The sequence below is a fragment of the Castor canadensis genome, chromosome 7 (genome assembly GCF_047511655.1).
Source record: "Castor canadensis chromosome 7, mCasCan1.hap1v2, whole genome shotgun sequence".
Lineage (NCBI taxonomy): Eukaryota > Metazoa > Chordata > Mammalia > Rodentia > Castoridae > Castor > Castor canadensis.
The window spans coordinates 46,059,695-46,077,630 of record NC_133392.1 but is presented as its reverse complement, the minus strand read 5'-3'; the positions used below and the strand labels follow the sequence as shown (position 1 = coordinate 46,077,630).

The 17,936-nt window shown below is 32.0% G+C and overlaps 1 protein-coding gene across 7 annotated transcripts in view; it reads left to right on the top strand.

The window, feature by feature from the left end:
* Window positions 1-17,936, top strand: part of Pcdh15 (protocadherin related 15) — a 1,704,270-nt gene that overhangs the window by 1,420,388 nt on the left and 265,946 nt on the right. For all 7 annotated transcript variants that reach the window (XM_074078885.1, XM_074078880.1, XM_074078883.1 and 4 more), the window contains 2 exons: window positions 370-463; window positions 14,347-14,475. In XM_074078885.1, the coding sequence (XP_073934986.1) occupies window positions 370-463; window positions 14,347-14,475 (223 nt within the window). The remainder of the gene's footprint in view (window positions 1-369; window positions 464-14,346; window positions 14,476-17,936) is intronic.

Sequence of the window (17,936 nt, the reverse complement as noted above, 5' to 3'; positions counted from 1 at the left end):
TGACTACAACAATTGACACCACTAAAGAATAATGGAGTCTTTTCTTTTTGAAATAATCACAAATCAGACAGACATATTTCTGGAACAAATTAAACATACTTTTTTTGTTTTCTTGTTTTTCCCCCTAGAGAATTGTCTCAGTTATATTACTCAGTTTTGGATTTTATCATTATTGCCAAGAAGCTTGACAGCCTTAAAAAGCCATTTTCAATTTGTGTCATGAATCCTAGTATTATATATCTTAAGTACTCAAGCAATAGTTGCTAAGAGGGAAATAAAGCTATCAGAAGTTTTTCTCTGCAGTCTGAATACTCATTGTGACCTAATATCTCTCTGTGTCTTATTGTTTGTTTGTTTCTCTGCCACTAGTACAGGGATTTTAACCTTAGGGAAAGCCCTGGATAGAGAAAGCACGGATCGTTACATCCTCATTGTCACAGCTTCGGATGGCAGGCCAGATGGGGTAAGTATGCTCAATGGGAAAAAGGTTTCACAATCAAATTAAAGAAATCTGGAGTCGTGTAGTTCACATTCTAAAAAGAAAATATATGCTACAGTCTTTAATTAATCTTTTTAACCCAGAGTAACTTATAATTAGCAGAGTGCTCTTTCTCCAAAGGGTTCTTTTAAAATATGTACCTATGCACTGAATTTGTTATGGTGCTGCAACCTTTGACTTGGCAGAACAGATACTTGTGATCTTATCCAACTTACACGGAAAGTGAAATCTCATTTATTTTAATAAGCATTCAATTGAGCCTATTACTGGAGCAGCACTGTGAATTGTGTCCATAAGTTTTATATATTGAGACCTCATTCATTTAGTATCACTCTTGTAGAGGCAGGAGTAAAGAGGTGGATTTCGTGGATAAATATGTTTAAGCATTTAGAAAAGTGACTGGATTGATTCCATAAGTATTGGTAAGTATCAGTCAAAATCTGAGTAATCAATGACTACCTGAATGGTTTAAATTGGCCCATAGTTCCAGAGAGAAGGTAAATTCTACTTCATCTGGATCTAAAATTCAGTTTTAAAAACAAATAAATTTATTACATCTTTCAGAAATGATTTGCTGTTGTTGCTATTGGTTTGTTTTCTTAACACTTGTGATTGAATCCAGTCTTGTGCTTGCTAGCTGAACACTCTGTCACTGAGCTGTATCCCAACTCTCCAGGTTATTTTAAAATCACTTGTTTATGTTTTCTGAACTACTCTATTCACAGCTGTCACATCCTAGATTTCTAAATGTTATAATAGTCAAATAATTGGTAGTGTTTTGTTTGTTTTGTTTTGTTTTGTCTTGCTTTAACCATTTCTTTGCCAAGAACTAGTTGTTTGGGTTTTTTTTTTTTTCATTTTCTTTACTCAGATGCTTAAATATGTCAACTCAGCTCTGCCGTGTAGAAATAATTTCAAACTCAGTGTAGATGAATAAGCAAGATGCACTAAACTCAAATAGTAACTAATTTACAGGTTACTTGAAATGGCTTTGATTTACATGATATCTTGGCTTGGAACGCCCTCCTTACATTTACCTGAGGAGGATACCTGAGAAATTTTTATCATGATAAAAAGATACAAAATTGATACTTATGTAGTTTTATAATCTCTAATAAAATGAAAATAATAGAGAAGGTTTGTTAATTCAGTTTTGTAATTGCAGTCTTCCCATAATAAATATTTGATATTTTCAGGGATTGGATAAAGGATTATGTAAAAAATAAAATATACACATGGGTTTTGGAGAATAGCAGGACAAATGCAAGCCACTTAGCTAATAAAGCCTAAGATGATTCAGGGTCAATATTCAAAAACCCTTATTTTTACAGGGTGCCTGTGTCACCTGGACATGCAGAAGTCAATGAAAGCCTACCTGGAAGAAAATAATAAAGAGCTTGACCTGTAAAGAAAGTTCATTGGCTAGGCAATAACTTGGGAAAATTCTAAGGAAAAGGAGGAGGAATTATTTAGCATAGATTAACAGCTATAATTAGAGTGAAATGTAGAAGGAGCATTTAGATCAAACGTTGATGTAGAAAAAAATGAAAGACAGTACATAGCTTTGAGCTATGTCACATTATAAATCAGAAATAGCATTCTCTGCATAGCTATCCTTAAACTAGCAAAAGCCCTGTCTTTCTTATCATTGCTTATGTCTTTTCTTCAACAAAATTGGAAAAGAGGGCAGAACAGGTTCTGCCTGGAAGCAAGGGGGCTGGGGAGGAGAGGGAAGGGGATGGTGGGGAGAGGGGCGAAATGTCCCAAACAATGTATGCACGTAGAAATAAATGAATAAAGAAAAAAAAACTGTTCCTGAAAAGCACCAGATGGTGGATCTGCTACACAAAGTCTTTAAAAATAGTTGTCTTAAAAATTATGAAGGAAGTAAAGATTTGAAGAAAGTATTAATGTGTGCATATATATATATGATTAATGTGTGTATGATAGTATTCATATGTATATATATATATACATCCTATATATATTGATATATAAAGGGTTTGTGAACAAAATGAAATATAAAAAGAAGCCTAAAGGCACAATGAAAAGAGAATGTAAACCAAATTCAAAAAGAATTTCCTGAAAACAATTTTAAGCTGAAATTTACAACTGAAGTGAAAAAAATTCACGGGAGAGATTCAAAGGCAAATTTGAATGAAAAGAATGAAAAAACAAATATTTAGACATTTAAGTCTGAAGAATGGAAAGGCAAAAAATGATTAAATACAAGTGCATAGAGTCTAAAGAATTTGTGGGACACCATCCTGAAGATAAGCATATGCACTGCAGAAATCCCAAGAGTAAAAGAGATACAGAAAGGGACAGAGAGAATATTTTCAAGCCATTACTTAGATTTGAGTTTCCTAATTTTGGTGAAAACCACGAATATAATCACCTACAAAGCTAAAATCAAAGACACATTATGTACAGACTATATGTTGGAAGATAAAGTATTTTGAAAGCAGTAAAGTAGAAGCAACTCATCAACCACAAAGGAGTCTTCATAAGATTACAAGTAGATAGAAGATTGAAAATAAAAATTAAAAAAATAAAAATAAAAATAAAAAATAAATAAATGGAAAAAATATATATATATATTAAAAAAAACCTCCAAGTTCAAATGCAATAAAGTTTTGGTCTTAATAATTTTGGTGCTCATCCCTCAGCCTCCAATCCTGGAGATGGTGTCTCAGATGTTGTTCTGTAGTTACCTTAAAAGCAAGTGAGGCCAACAGGAGAAGAGGACCAGGAACTTGAGAAAGGTTAGATAAAGAAGAAATAACCTAGAAGGCAAAACACATGCACAGGAAATTAATGTGAATCAGCTCCCTGTATAGCTATCCTCATCTCAACTAGCAAAAACCCTTATTCCTTCCTATTATTGCTTATACTCTCTCTTCAACAAAATTAGAGATAAGGACAAAATAGTTTCTGCCGGGTATTGAGGGGATGGGGGGGAGAGGGAGAGGATGGGGACAGGGCGGAGAAATAACCCAAGCATTGTATGCACATGTGAATGATAAAAAAAAATTAAAAAAAAAAGATTACAAGTAGATACTTCATCAGAGACTTTGGAAGTCAGAAGGCAATAAGCTGAAATATTGAGGAATTTTATATCTAGCAGAACTGTCCTTCAAATGTATGGGAGAAATTGAGACACTCCAACATAAAACATGAAGGAGTTCCTTGTCAATAGCAAAATATGCAAAGGGGCTGCTACCACCTGAAAAGAAAGAGCACTAGGCAGTAACGTGAAGCCATATAAAGAAAGAAAAGGCATTCGTATATTTTCTCTTTCTGATGGCACTGTGGTTTGAACCATAGCTTTATACCTACAGGCGGGTGTTCTACTGCCAGCCCAAAAGTCATCTGTAATAGTAAATACATAGGAAGTTGTAACAGTATTATCATAACAATGTGTAAAATTTACTTTTTGTTATCTATATGATTTTAAAAATATTTATAAAAAGAATTAGTCTGAGAGCTAGAATTATTATAACTTTGACCATATCTTGCTTATTTTATAACTTAAGAGGCTGATGTGTTAAAAATTACTAACTTATGGTTTTGCAGATAATGCACAAGGGTGTAATTTTTTGTGATATCAACAACCAAAAGGGACAAGAATGGAAATGTTAAGGCAGCAGAGTTTTTGCATGTTATTGAAGAGGATGTAAATTCAAACTGGAGTGTTTTAATTTTAGAATGGCAAATGTAGTTCCCATGGTAGTAACAAATAAAGTAGCCATTAATTATACAAAAAAAATTATAAATACTTTAAATGTACTACTATGAACAAACATAAGGAAGAAAAAAAAAAGATAATCCATGCACATGGTAACCAGAAGAGAACAAAGTTGATTATACTCATCTCAGAAAATTAACTTTAAATCTAAAAATATTACAAGAGACAGAAGACATTATATTTAATGCAAGGTTTGATAAGCAAAAATTATATCACAAGTTTAAGCATTTGCATTTCTAGTAGTTATCAAAACAGTTGATAGTTACTTTGAATGACATAAATTCTGAATGATAGAATTTAATGAAGATACAGATCTACAAAAGTATTTAATAACTTCAATATTCATCTACTTATCAAGATATTCTACTTGACAAAGACAAAAAAAACTTTCTTTTTCAAGTGCACATGGGACATTTTTCAGGATGTAATAGAAAACAAACTAAATCCCAATAAACTTAAAGAGATAACATATAAAGTATTCATTCTGATCACATGGGAATAAAGTTAGATATTAGTAACAGAAAAATTGTAAAGTCCACACATTTGGTGAAACTACACAACAGATTCTTAAAATGACCAAAGAATTAAAGAAGAAATCCCAAAGGAAATAAGAAAATACTCAATGACTAATGAAAATGAAAACAACCAAACATATGAAACTCATGGAACACAGCAAAGATAGTGCTGAAGGGAAAATTTATCATTAGAAACACTGCTAAGAAAAATAAGAATCCAAGATCAACAATGCCATTTTACAACTTCTGGAACCTAAAAAATATGAAAAAGCATACTGAACCCAATGTTAACAAAAGGAAATAAATAGTGATTGTGATAGAGACAAACACAATACAAAATTGAAAAAAAATCAACAAAACCAAGTTTAATTCCTTGAAGCTCAACAGCATTTATAAGTCTTTAGCTAGATGAACTAAGAAGATAAATGGAGACATTAATATTGCTAAAATTCTAAATGAAAATGGAGATCACTACTACCAATTCTATGATATAAATTTGTGATGTGAATCCTATGAAAAATTCTATTCCCAACAAATTCAATAAACTAGAAAGGACAAATCTTAGAAACATAAATATACCAGGAGTAACTAGTGAATAACTGAATAAAATAACTGAATAGGTCTCTAATGATTAAAGAGATTGAATCAGAGATCAAAAACTCTTTCAGCAAAGATAAGCCTCACATCTCAAGCCCATGTTTACTGCAATGCTATTCACAATAACCAAGTTATGGAAACAGATGAGGTGCCCCACTACTGATGAATAGATTAAGAAAATGTGGTATTTATACACAATGGAATTTTACTCAGCCATGAAGAAAAATGAAATCTTACCATTCGCAAGTAGATGGATGGAACTGGAGAACATCATTCTGAGAGAGGTCAGCCAAGGTCAGAAGAAAAAAAATTGTGTGTTCTCCCTCATATGAGGACTTTAGATCTAGGGCAAACGCAGCAATGCTGTTGGACTTGGGTCACACGCTAAAGGGAGAGTACATATGGGAGGTATGGGATAGGTGGGAAACCCAAAACTTGAAAGTGTTTGATGTCCCCACTGCAGAGGAACTAATATCGAAACCTTAAAGTGACAGAGGTCAATATGCGAAGGTGATCGGGAACTAGTGAAAAGGTCAGGTAGAGATGAATCAATTTGGGTTGTAATACACTTATACATGGAAGCAATTCTAGGAATCTCTCTGTATAGCTATGCTTATCTCAACCAGCAAAAATGCTATGTCTTTCTTATTATTGCTTATGACTTCTCTTCAACAAAATTGGAGAAAAGGGCTGAACAGGTTCTGGCTGGAAGTGAGGGGGGGTTAGAGGGGAAAGGAGGGTGTGGGGGGCAGGAGGGAGAAATGGCCCAAACAATGTATGTACATATGAATAAATAAAAAAGTAAAGTCAAAATTTAATTTTTTTTTCATTTATCCACATATGCATACATTATTTGAGCCATTCCTCCCCCCTGCCCCTACCCTTCCCTCTCTCTCCCCCACATCCACCCTGCTTCCAGGCAGAACTTGTTCTGCCTTTATCTCTAATTTTGTTGAAGAGAAGACATAAGCAATAATAAGAAAGACAAAGTGTTTTTGCTAGTTGAGTTAAGGACAGCTATACAGAGAGATTCCTAGGATTGCTTCCATATACAAATGTGTTACAACCCAAGTTGATTCATCTCTACCTGACCTTTTCACTAGTTCCTAATCCCCTTCCCATATTGACCTCTGGTCACTTTAAGGTTTCCATTTTAGTTCTTCTGCAGTGAGGGCATCAAAAAAATTTTATAAAATACTTTTATCTTCACACACACACACACACACACACACAAGATAAGCCTCAGACTCATTGACTTTACTGGAGTATTGTACCAAACATTTCCAGAATTAACACCATTCATTCTTAAGGTTTTCCAAAAATTGAAGTGGAGAGAATTTTACCCAACTCAGTTTGGAGGCCAGTATTACTCTGGTACCAGAGTAAGACAGAAATATGAATGCTTAAAGCATTCAACAATAGTCATTGAGCTACCATTAATGATTTGTAGTATTGGTAAACATGAAAGACTCATTTCAAACTTTCAAGGAATGTTCTATGTAGAAAGAGGATTGCGTGAGTTTTCTTAAATAATTGGAACCCATTAAAAGGCCACAGCACTGGGCCATAGCAGACTACGGGGTAGAGATCAGTGATAGAATGTATTCTCAGCATACATGAGGTTCTGGGTTCAATATGTAATATCCCTACCCCCAATTACCCCATTTGACTTCTCATCTTTAAGACTATTTCTATCTATATGACAAAATATGTAAGAATAATATTTCTCTGAAGAATTAGTGGATCTGGGAGTATAAAGAAAAAAACAATTGCACCTTCAAAATGAGATTGATATTTCTTATTTAAGAAATAGATTTTGGTCTGCAGGTGTGATGCAAAGATAGAATGACTACCTGGAAAGCAGAAGCTCTGGGTTCAAACCCCAAAACTGCAAAAAAAAAAAAACATTAATGAATAAATAGATGAATGATAAGTGCCCTATAAAGTGTTACATTTCTCTGACTCTGTTTTCTGCTTTCTTAATAAACAATGGAAATATTCCTGGTGTGACTTCTAAAGAAATCATGCACCTCTGCCTACATTATTTCTGAGTACACATGCATCTCAAACTATTGAATACCCACCATATAATATAAAGTGAAGAGCCACGCTGTCAGGTGTTCTTAAACAAACACTATTCATAAAACCTAGTAATCCCGTTTGTAGCTGTTTACTCAACAAAATAAAATTCTATTAGTTATCCTTTGCTGCATAACTGCATAACACAACATGCATTGGCATCAGATTCAGAGAGCTTGGTAACCAGTTAGTTGTAGGATTGAGATAAAATAGCTTAGAAAATTAAGTTGATGGTTTCGGTCCCTGTTTTACAAGTTTAGAAGGCACTTTAGGTTTTTTATTTTTAATCGAATTTATTTTGAAATTTATTTTATTTTAAATTCATTATAATTTTTAAAATACAAAAAATGTTGCTGTGCTGGTGAGGTAGCTCAGTGGCAGACAACTTGCCTAATATGTGCAAAACACTGGTTCAGTCCATGGCACCTCAAAAAATCTATACTGTATATTTATTGTGTATAATTTGATGTTTTAATATATGTTTACATTGTGGAATATTTAAGTAACCTGATTAACATATCCCTCACCCCTAATCTTTATCAACTTTTTGTGGTAAGAATTTTTAAATTCTAGTCTTTAGGCAGCTTTAAAATATTCAATGCCGTATTTCTGATTTTAGTCACCACTCTGTGGAACACATCACTAAAGCTTGTTTCATACTGAATCGCTGAAATGTTGTACTATTTGAACAACATTTCATTTTTTCCTCATTCAGCCTCTGCAATCACAAACTCTATTCTTTTCATGTATAAGTTTGAGTCTTTTAGATTCCAAATAGATGGAAAAATGGTCAACATCACCAGTGATGAGAAAATGCAAATCAAATCACAATGAGATATTACCTTAGACCTGCTGGAATACCTATTATTAAAAAGACAAAAAGTGTCAGTGAGGATGTGAAGAAAAAAGGAACTTTTATACATTGTTGGCAGGAATGTGAATTAGTCTAGTCTTTCGAAAAGTACTATGTTCGTTCCTCAAACAAGTAAAGATAGAATTACAATACATCTTGCTATATCAGTTCTGAGTATGTATCTAAAGGGAATGAAATCAGTCATTGAAAAGATATCTACACTTCCATGTTCATTTTCTAAAACATTATTCATAATAGCTAAGATATGGGAGTCACATAATTGTCTATCAACTAATGAATGGATAAAGAAAATGTGGAATATATTGTGTATGCATATATAGTAATATAGTACTATTTGGCCATTAATAAAGAAGGAAATTCTGGTTGGGTGCAATTGTCTTACCCCTGTAATCCTATCTACTCAGGAGGCAAAGATCAGGATTGTGGTATGATGCTAGCCAGGGAAAAAAGTGATGCCCTATGTCAAAAGTACACAACACAAAAAAGGACTGCCTTAATGGCTCAAGTGGTAAAGCACTTGCCTAGTAAGTGTGAGGCCCTGAGTTCAAACCCCAGTTCTACCATACAAAAATGGAAACTTTGCCACTTGTCACACATGAATGAATAAATTTCAAGAATATTATATTAAGTAATAGAAAGCAAGATATAATTTAAGTAGTATTCCACAATTAATTATTTAATCAGTTTTGCAGTTCTGAGTTGAAGTTAAGTAATTGGAGAATGTATCTATAATTCACTAATTAGTAAAAGACTCATAGACAACAATGACCCTTCTGCTAAAAATGATCACTTTAAGTTTCTGATTAAGAGTTTCATGAAAGAAGATAATGTAAATGAGAACTTCTTTGCACATGCATGATAGATAAAAAATAAGGAATAATAGGAATACAATTATATATACAAACATTGATTTACAATGATATTTTTATAGACTATGTTTTTTGTATTTGTTCACTTACATATATGGAAATTTTTTGTGAGGCAACACTTTGACATCATTGGTATGATGAGGAAAAATTCTGTAAATCATTTTGTGACAACCAATGTACTCTATTGCTTTGAAAAGAACTTTCAACCAAAATAATTAATAATTTCTTCACACCGTTATCTGCATGGTTTTCATTTGGTTACATGATATATTTGTGGGTGTTTTTGTTAATTACTGAGCTCCTGAAGATTCAGTTTTTACATTTAATAGTTGTGAAGTACTAGGACTGGAAGTGATCCTAATGATGAGGTTAAAATAAATTAGTTTTTTCAGATAGGATCTCACTATGGAGTCTAGGTTGGCCTCAAATTTGCAATACTCTTGTCTAGGCTTCCCAAGGATCAATCACACAATGCTACATGAAGGGTAGAAGTTCCAAAAAGTAAAGTTCCTAGGAAAAGGATAGCATCCCTCTGACCACTCAAACTTCTCCAGAGCTCAGTGATTCTGTAGTGTAGTTTTTTTTTCAGTGACTCCCCTGGTCCTTTGAAACAACTTTTCTGTTGTTTATGAGTACAGGTTGATTACAAAACCACTGATGATTCTAAATAAATTGATTGACAGGGGGGAGTTTTTTCATTTGACTCATATAATGAATTCATGTAAAAAAATAGCACTGCCATTCATTTACCAGGATTAAAACGTCATCTAAAGTATATATTACTTAAAATAGGTTTAGATTATCAACATTTGTCAATGGAAACATTGGTGATATTGACAAAGGAAATTACATAAAAATTCTTTTTACATTAAAAATTTTATGTTAACATTATAAATCTACTTACCTTTTGTTTTAGTTTTTTTACATTTATTCTTTGCATCCGCTATTCAGATGTGCACATAAACTTATGTTTGAGTGTGTGTTTGTGTGTATAAATACATACATAGCAACATGTTTTGCAAAAGATTATTGTTTCCCCAAACAAAGAGTTCAAATATTCATTCACAATAAGAATGATTGTACATAGTGAAGTTTAAGTTTCTTCCACTATTTCACTGTTAAACAAGATTTCCCAGTTAAAGTAACATTTTAATGTTAACATTTTAAAATTAACATTTTAAAGTAATATTTTAAATATTAACTGTTCATATAAAGTTATGAATTTATATAGATGTCTCTGGACATATTTCCACATGGACCAAAAAGTAGTTAAGTACATTATCCCACTCTCTATTTTCAATTGCACAGAGTACACATTTTATTATTGTAAATTCACAAGTATCTATTTTCAGTTAGACATATATCACTAGAAAGTCTTCAGCATAATTTTATCTTTAGTATTCAGAGAATTAACTCATTTTGAAATTCTGAACATCTTTATGTTCTTTTAGTTTCTGAAAACTTAAATTATCTTGATAGGCTCAAACAAAGTATATAATATAAAATAAAGGAAGATCATAAAATATTTTAATTAAATGTCCTATGAATTGAAATATGTTTTTTGGAAATGAGTGGACATGTTTTTCCTTGTCTGTGATTATATCTCACATTTCTCATGCTCTGTTGAACCGAAGATGCTATATTAGTCTCTGTTTAGAACTATCCTGGTTTATGAAAATAAATGAGTATTCAAACTGCCTGCTGCAGCAGAAATACCTGTCAACATTGCTTGAGAGCAGAACATATATATTTTAGGGAATTCACCTATGATTTAAAACAAAATAAAATCTAAGATACAATTAAAATGAGTACGTGCCACAAAAAAGTGACCAATTGTGGTATTTAGTACTATAATACAAATACTTCCAGCTAGTGTAACAGTAAATTGATACAACTTCTGATGAAATAATCAATAAGAAAATTCGCTTGATAGGAAATACATAGCTTTTTGTTTATTAGGTTTATTAGCTTGATAATTTTTAATTTAATTGGCATAAGAGAAATTGACTTTTACATTGATTTTTGTGAAAATAAGTTAGCTGATTCACTGTTCTGTTAATTTAAAGTGATCTTTTTTTTCATTTAGTTAAAAAACAACTAAAGGATGTCTTTAATAAGGTGCATAAACAGCTTCATGGTATAGATCTACATTGAAATATATCTTTTTCCATCCTTTAGAACAACCTAAAAATGTTACAATAGTGTATTTTCCAGATTACCAACTTACAAATATGTCAATACGTTCAAAGGAATATGGTCAACAGCTAATGTTTAGTCCAGAAATATGCATTTTGTTGATTACCCAAGTGATTCTGGTGTGATTTGTCTTTAGAGTTTTCAGTAAACATATAAGCTAGGAATTATTCTATATGGATTTATAACTTTACATTTCTGCAGATACATGGATATTTTTCATGTCATGTAAACTTCACTAATACATGGAGACATATGCCTAAGTAGTCTATAACTACCATTCCCTGTTAGCACACAACAGTGTGCCTGTCTTTTTTAGTCAACTATGTGCTGCAGTTCTCCTCTACATTACCCAGTCACAGGTCACAGTTTTTTATGGTGGACATAGAAGAATCTGAAAACATACTTGTCATAGGATAAAGAATGAGAATTTAAAAAAATACAGTGAGAAAATAATGACTGCCATAAATGGGATCAGGGAGCTTGAAGAGAAGCTAGCAAGCCTAGGGTGACCCTTCTTAGATTTTGGTTTCAGTGGTCAATTTTAATGTCTTGTTCACCCTCAGGCAAGATGGGAACTACTGCAACTATGAAACACATTTTGTTCTAAACTGGTTTCATCTCTAATACAATTTTTAAAGAAATGGCATTTATTAAAATATTTTTGTTATAAAAGCTATGTAGCTTTTTTAGAGAACACATGGAAAATATATAAACATTACAAGAGGAAAGTAAAACATTTAAATTCCATCTAGTCAGAAAACATTTAAATTTCTATATGTGTATGCATGTATACGTACATATATGTATAATACACATGTATACAAATTTATATTTTATACATCTTTCTTTGATTTATTCTTTTTTATTGCTGAAAAAAATGCCATCTTTTGTCAATGTATCCATTATTCAGTCAGTAGTTGCCTTGGTTCATTCTATGTCTTGGCTATTGTAAATAATACTGCAATAAATGTGGGAGTGTAGATATCTTTTGCTACAATTATTTTGTTTCCTTTGGATACTCAGTAGTATGATTGCTGCATCATTTGGTATTTCTACTATTGTTTTATTTTAATAATTTTCTGTTCATTTTTTAAAATTAAGTGGTTTCACTGGAAATATAACACATAAACCAATAAGTGTGAAAACCATAATTCTACAGCTTGAGACACCCACATGGTGAACACACTTATATATGCACTACTTGTTGCAAGATACAATAATTAATCAGAAATTCAAAAATCCATCCTTATGATTATCTCTGTCTTTTTTCCTGCCAAAGTGACCCCTATCCTGTCTTCTATCACTAAATAAAGATTATGCCTATCTGGAAATGTATCAATTTGATTCCTTGTAGCAGTAGTTTATTCATTCTTAGAACTGCATATCATTTCATTGAATGTATAAACACTGTGTAAACATGTATTATTGGTGGATATTTGGATTGTTTACAAATTTTCTCTATATAATGCTCATCTGGCCATCATTATACATATTTTTATGTCAAGTTGTTATTAAACATGATAAATAATAGAAGAATTGATTTATGAATTTTCAAAGGATAAATCCACTGATGTACATGGACAATATAAGTCATTACGAATACCCAAAGTTTCTCTGCTATGCAAGGTAATTTTTTAATGACTAATGAACATTTTGTGTGAAAAAAATAGATGTTTAGGATAAAGTTATATTGCTGAAAAAGAGCAATTTACTTTGGCTGCAGTTAAAAGAGAAGCATTTCACCTTAATCCAATCAGACCTTAAATGTTGGGTTTAAATTTGATTAAAGCAAGACCTAACACCATTACTCACATAGGATTCTGAGCAAAAAGCATGAGATATTTACCAAAACCTCCCTTTCTTGGCACCTAAGAAGTCCAATTTTTGACAACTCATTCCAATGACTGCAAAAAATCCTCTTTAGATTCACCCACCCTTACTTCCTCACATTAAGCTTCTTGGCCTCATTCAAAATCACTTCCACATTAACAGAAATTGTGTCTGTATTTTGTATAAATTTTAGTGGTACAGAGGTTTAAATATCTGTATTTTTTAAACAAAAGTCGTACAGATGTCTCTTGAGAGTTTCGTCCTCCTTTTCCAACTCACAATTCATTTACATATTATAAATATCATAGCCTACTGGATTTTTTTATTTTCTCAGTTTAGGATTCTTTCTTTGTCTTTGCTCTAGGGGTTTTGTTATGGTCCCCACATTGGAACAGTGATAGGTAGGGGCTATGTAGAACTCAGATTTTGATTACAGAGAAGAGTTTCCACTTGAGGCACACATAAAAATGTATCTTGATTGTACCCAAGTCATTGACCTACATAATATTTTCAGATTGCAGCAGACCTGGAATTTATCTTTTAGCTAGGTAACCTATATAAATAGTAGGTTTTTCTGCTTATCATTCTTATGAACTGAATCCTCATAAAGTAATTACTTCGTAACTAATCAAATTCTTGATTTAGATGCAAGCCTTGAAAATTACTAAGGTAATAATTTCTGGTAGTATGAGCTTGTCTGAAAATACCTATTTATTTGTCATGATATTTTACTATATATGTTTTATTTTTAAACAATGAAAAATATGTGATAAAAACAAAATGGATGGTACATTTCAGGGACAAAGGGGTACATATAGCATAAACAAAGGCTTCCCAATCATAAAATGTAAACAAGATAAAATTGTTTTCTTAAAAGTAAGCCTCCAGGGAATAATTGACGTGCTCAAGAAGATGTTTGTCCTTTAATATCGTCATTTGCTTTTCTGGTTTTTTTTTTTTTTTTGAAGTGTTTGAAAATCACAGGATGCTTCATCTTTTTGATTTTTATTTTTTGGAAAGCTAATGAGGAAGCATAAGCATGAAACTCTTTTCAGATTGAAAAATGCCAAAATGACCACTTAACTGAATTCAAAATTAAAATAGTTCCTCTCACATTTAATCACTTTTTTTCCTTTAAGACTTCAACTGCCACAGTAAACGTGGTGGTGACAGATGTCAATGACAATGCTCCAGTGTTTGATCCCTATCTGCCTAGAAACTTATCTGTGGTGGAGGAAGAAGTTAATGCTTTTGTGGGTCAAGTAAGGGTAAGTAGAACGACTATATTTATATCTTAAATGTGCTTTGTAAATGTGTATAGTTTCTTACGTTTTTATTTTGAAAGGAATTGAAACTCATCTAATCTCTTAAATGACTGAATATTTTTCAAGATTTTTTCATAAAGTTATGAAAATTTACTTTTCATAAAAGTAAATTTAAAATACTTAACATTTTAGTACATTTTAATATTATTATATAATTTTAACATTGATTAATGTGAGAATATTCTTTTTTTATTTAAAATATATATTATTTTATGAAATAAATATTTTAGAAAACTTTGAAATTCAAAACTACTATTTGGTATGGATGTAGATATTCATACTTCAAAATACATATATTTAAATGTGAATTTGTCTGACTTTATACACATATATTTAACATCTATTATGTGTCCCTCTTAAATTCTGTTACAATTGTCACTCCCCAATGTCATAGCATTGGAAACAGACAAATTTTTTAGTCATATACAGTATATAAGGCATTCAGATAAAGCAAACAAATATTGAAACAATCTGTGGAAATTATCTTTCCTATTTCCCTAATTTATTTAAATGAAAATATAAAGCACATGTGAAATATTCAATTAAAAAGACATAAGTAGAATCAATAAGATTTTTAATTTTTAATTAATTTTTCTTTTTTGCTGAAAAATTATTACAGTAACCTTTTTTCCTTTCTCCTTGGTATATATAATTTATTTAACCTTTAAAAAGTTAGACTATGGACCTCAACATTCATAGTTTGATGCACTGTAGCTGGCCTATTCTTTAGGCTGTAGCATATTTTTATGCAACTTGAATGATTTGGTAGTGCAGATGAAGAGGAAAATACCCAAAGCAGCCTGCATCCAACTGATTCTACAGTTTTGAAGAAGTCATAATGTTCTTAGAATGGAATTTTGATGCTTTCTAATGGTCTCCTGTTGCTCACTAATGATAATTATATAATACATTAATTTTACTAAATGACTCATGTTCCGCTTGTAAAATTTAATTTTAATTGTCACCAAAAACTATTAAGACACACTTACAATGAAGATATGTATGGTTAATTACTGTAGTGAATTTGAGTTATTTGCTGTGTTTATATCCTAATGATATTTTAATACGAATATTCTAATATTTTTTAATTAAAAGCTGAAGGAATTTTTATTTGCTATTTTTAAGGTAGCTTGGTAAAAACGATATTAACTAAGGGATACTTCTGAAGCAATAATTATAAATTATACCTCACAAAAATGTTTTAATCAGCATAGTAAAATAAAGCTACCACTATAATTACTTAAGTAGATGTTAATATTAATAAGATATAGTATAACACATTTAGAGTTGAAAATCTTATTAATATTTTCAAACAACTTGAAGTAAGAGGGAAATACAGTAGAAAAGATGTGTATAGAATGAAACCAAATAATCACAGTAAGAATATAATCTATGCTAAATGTCAGTAAGTGATGACAAATATTTAATGAAAGAACTGAGAGACATTGCAATGGACCAAAGTATCCAGGTCAGGGTTTATAGGTAATGTGGATCATCCTTACTTCTTTTTGATCTATTGTAACATTCAAGGTTGGGAAATAAAGACACGAGGGGAAAAGAGGCAATAGAAGATGAAACCCAGATGGACAGGAAGTTTGAGGACACTAATCCATAGTGTTTGGCACTAATGGAAGATGTATTCGAGATAGTTCTGGATAATTGATCAAAACATGTGAATCTAGGTGGGATCTGAATGAAATGGAGACTGATGAAAATTTTTGTCCATGCAGTAGCTTATTTAGTGTCCATCACAGTGTTTTACAGGCGATGAAATCTGTATCCAAATCCTGGCTACAACACAAGCATGCCAATTGTTCATCATTGAAATGGATATCAAATATAAAATGCCTTACATTAGCTACTATAGAAATTAGATGATCCCAAATCCTGAGTATTTCTATGTGGTCATAGACTGATTAAATCTATATCCCTTACCTTAGTAGTCATGGAGCTTTGTACAAATGACCAGTCATTCACTTTTTTTTGACCTGAGTTATACAAGACCATAACTACTACACTTACTAAACTGGAGACCCACACCTCTCATCTTCCCTCCAGTTCTTATTAACTTTTCTACTTTTTACATATCCTGGCAAAAACACTACTTCTTGATCTCTTGATTCATTCTCTCATTAGATCATATGGCCCTGTGATTCTGGATCCAGCACCACAATATACAAAACTTATGAACAATTTAAAAAGTCCATGTTCTGACAGTATTTTCTTCAAATTTGACTTAACATAATAATTATTGTGATCTTGGATAAGTTAATAAGGTAACCTCTCTAGGCCTGGGCTTGTTAATCAGCACAATGGAGACTAAAACAGACATGTTTATGTCTGACATGTAATGGATGTGCATGCGGAACCTAAAGGAAAATGAGCTTGTCTTTTTACTTCAGCACACTGTATACACTAGGTGCTTCAGCACATCTCTGTGTGTGAAAATGCAGGGTAAGTAGAGATTGAGGGATGGAAGTGGAAGGAGAAAGCTATTGCACTCACACAAACAGTGTCTAGCCTTTGTAGTTGCATCTCATTAAGGAATTTCTATCACTATTATTACTATCTAGTCTTACTGGGGTTTGTACTCAGGGTCTACTGGTTCCTAGGCAGGTGCCCTAACACTTGAGCCACACACCCAGTCATCACTGAGAAATTTCTTAAGGAATGGACTTCTTCAGATTAAGGACTAATTTTTCCACGTCTGCTTTTTAAAGTAACCTCAGGTATAAGTACATGCACAAATGTATCACAGAAGGCATATTTGAGAGCAACACTGCCTGTTAAGTTTAAATAAGTTTCCTAGCATCATATACAATATAGAGAAAGGTACTTCCCAGCAAAATTCCAATTCATGTAGAAATTCCCATGCTGAATTAACTTGTTTTAGCCCTAGGTAACAAAAATAGAGTCCTGAATCAACAAAATATTCTCTTAGTCCTAAAATAAGAGAAGCTGAGTTTATTTAAACTGAAACACAAAGTTATTGCCAATGTGAGATCTGCATACTAAATCTTACCTGGGATGTAGTAGTAGTGATTCAGTTCGAAATCCTTAAGGCAGTTTTAAAATCATTAGTAAGCTGCAGCATTTAGAAGAGTAGTGATGGTGTCATTTAAAAAAGAAATTGATTTTTCCTTCAAGTGTACAATTTAATGTTAAACAAAATAAATCTCAACCTCAGTGGTCTGTCTTTGATTCATGTAGCTGTCTCTCTGTGTGGAGTTCTAGTAATAAAATGAAGGTGGTGAGCTTTATGGTGTTTTCTTTACTTTTGTAGCTCAGCATGATATGCAACAGTGCCTAAAACCATACTTCTTTTTTAAGTAGAACACAAGTGGGGAATTTTATGGGTTCTTTTGTTACGTCAAATGATATAATGCAAACACTGAGACTCAGTC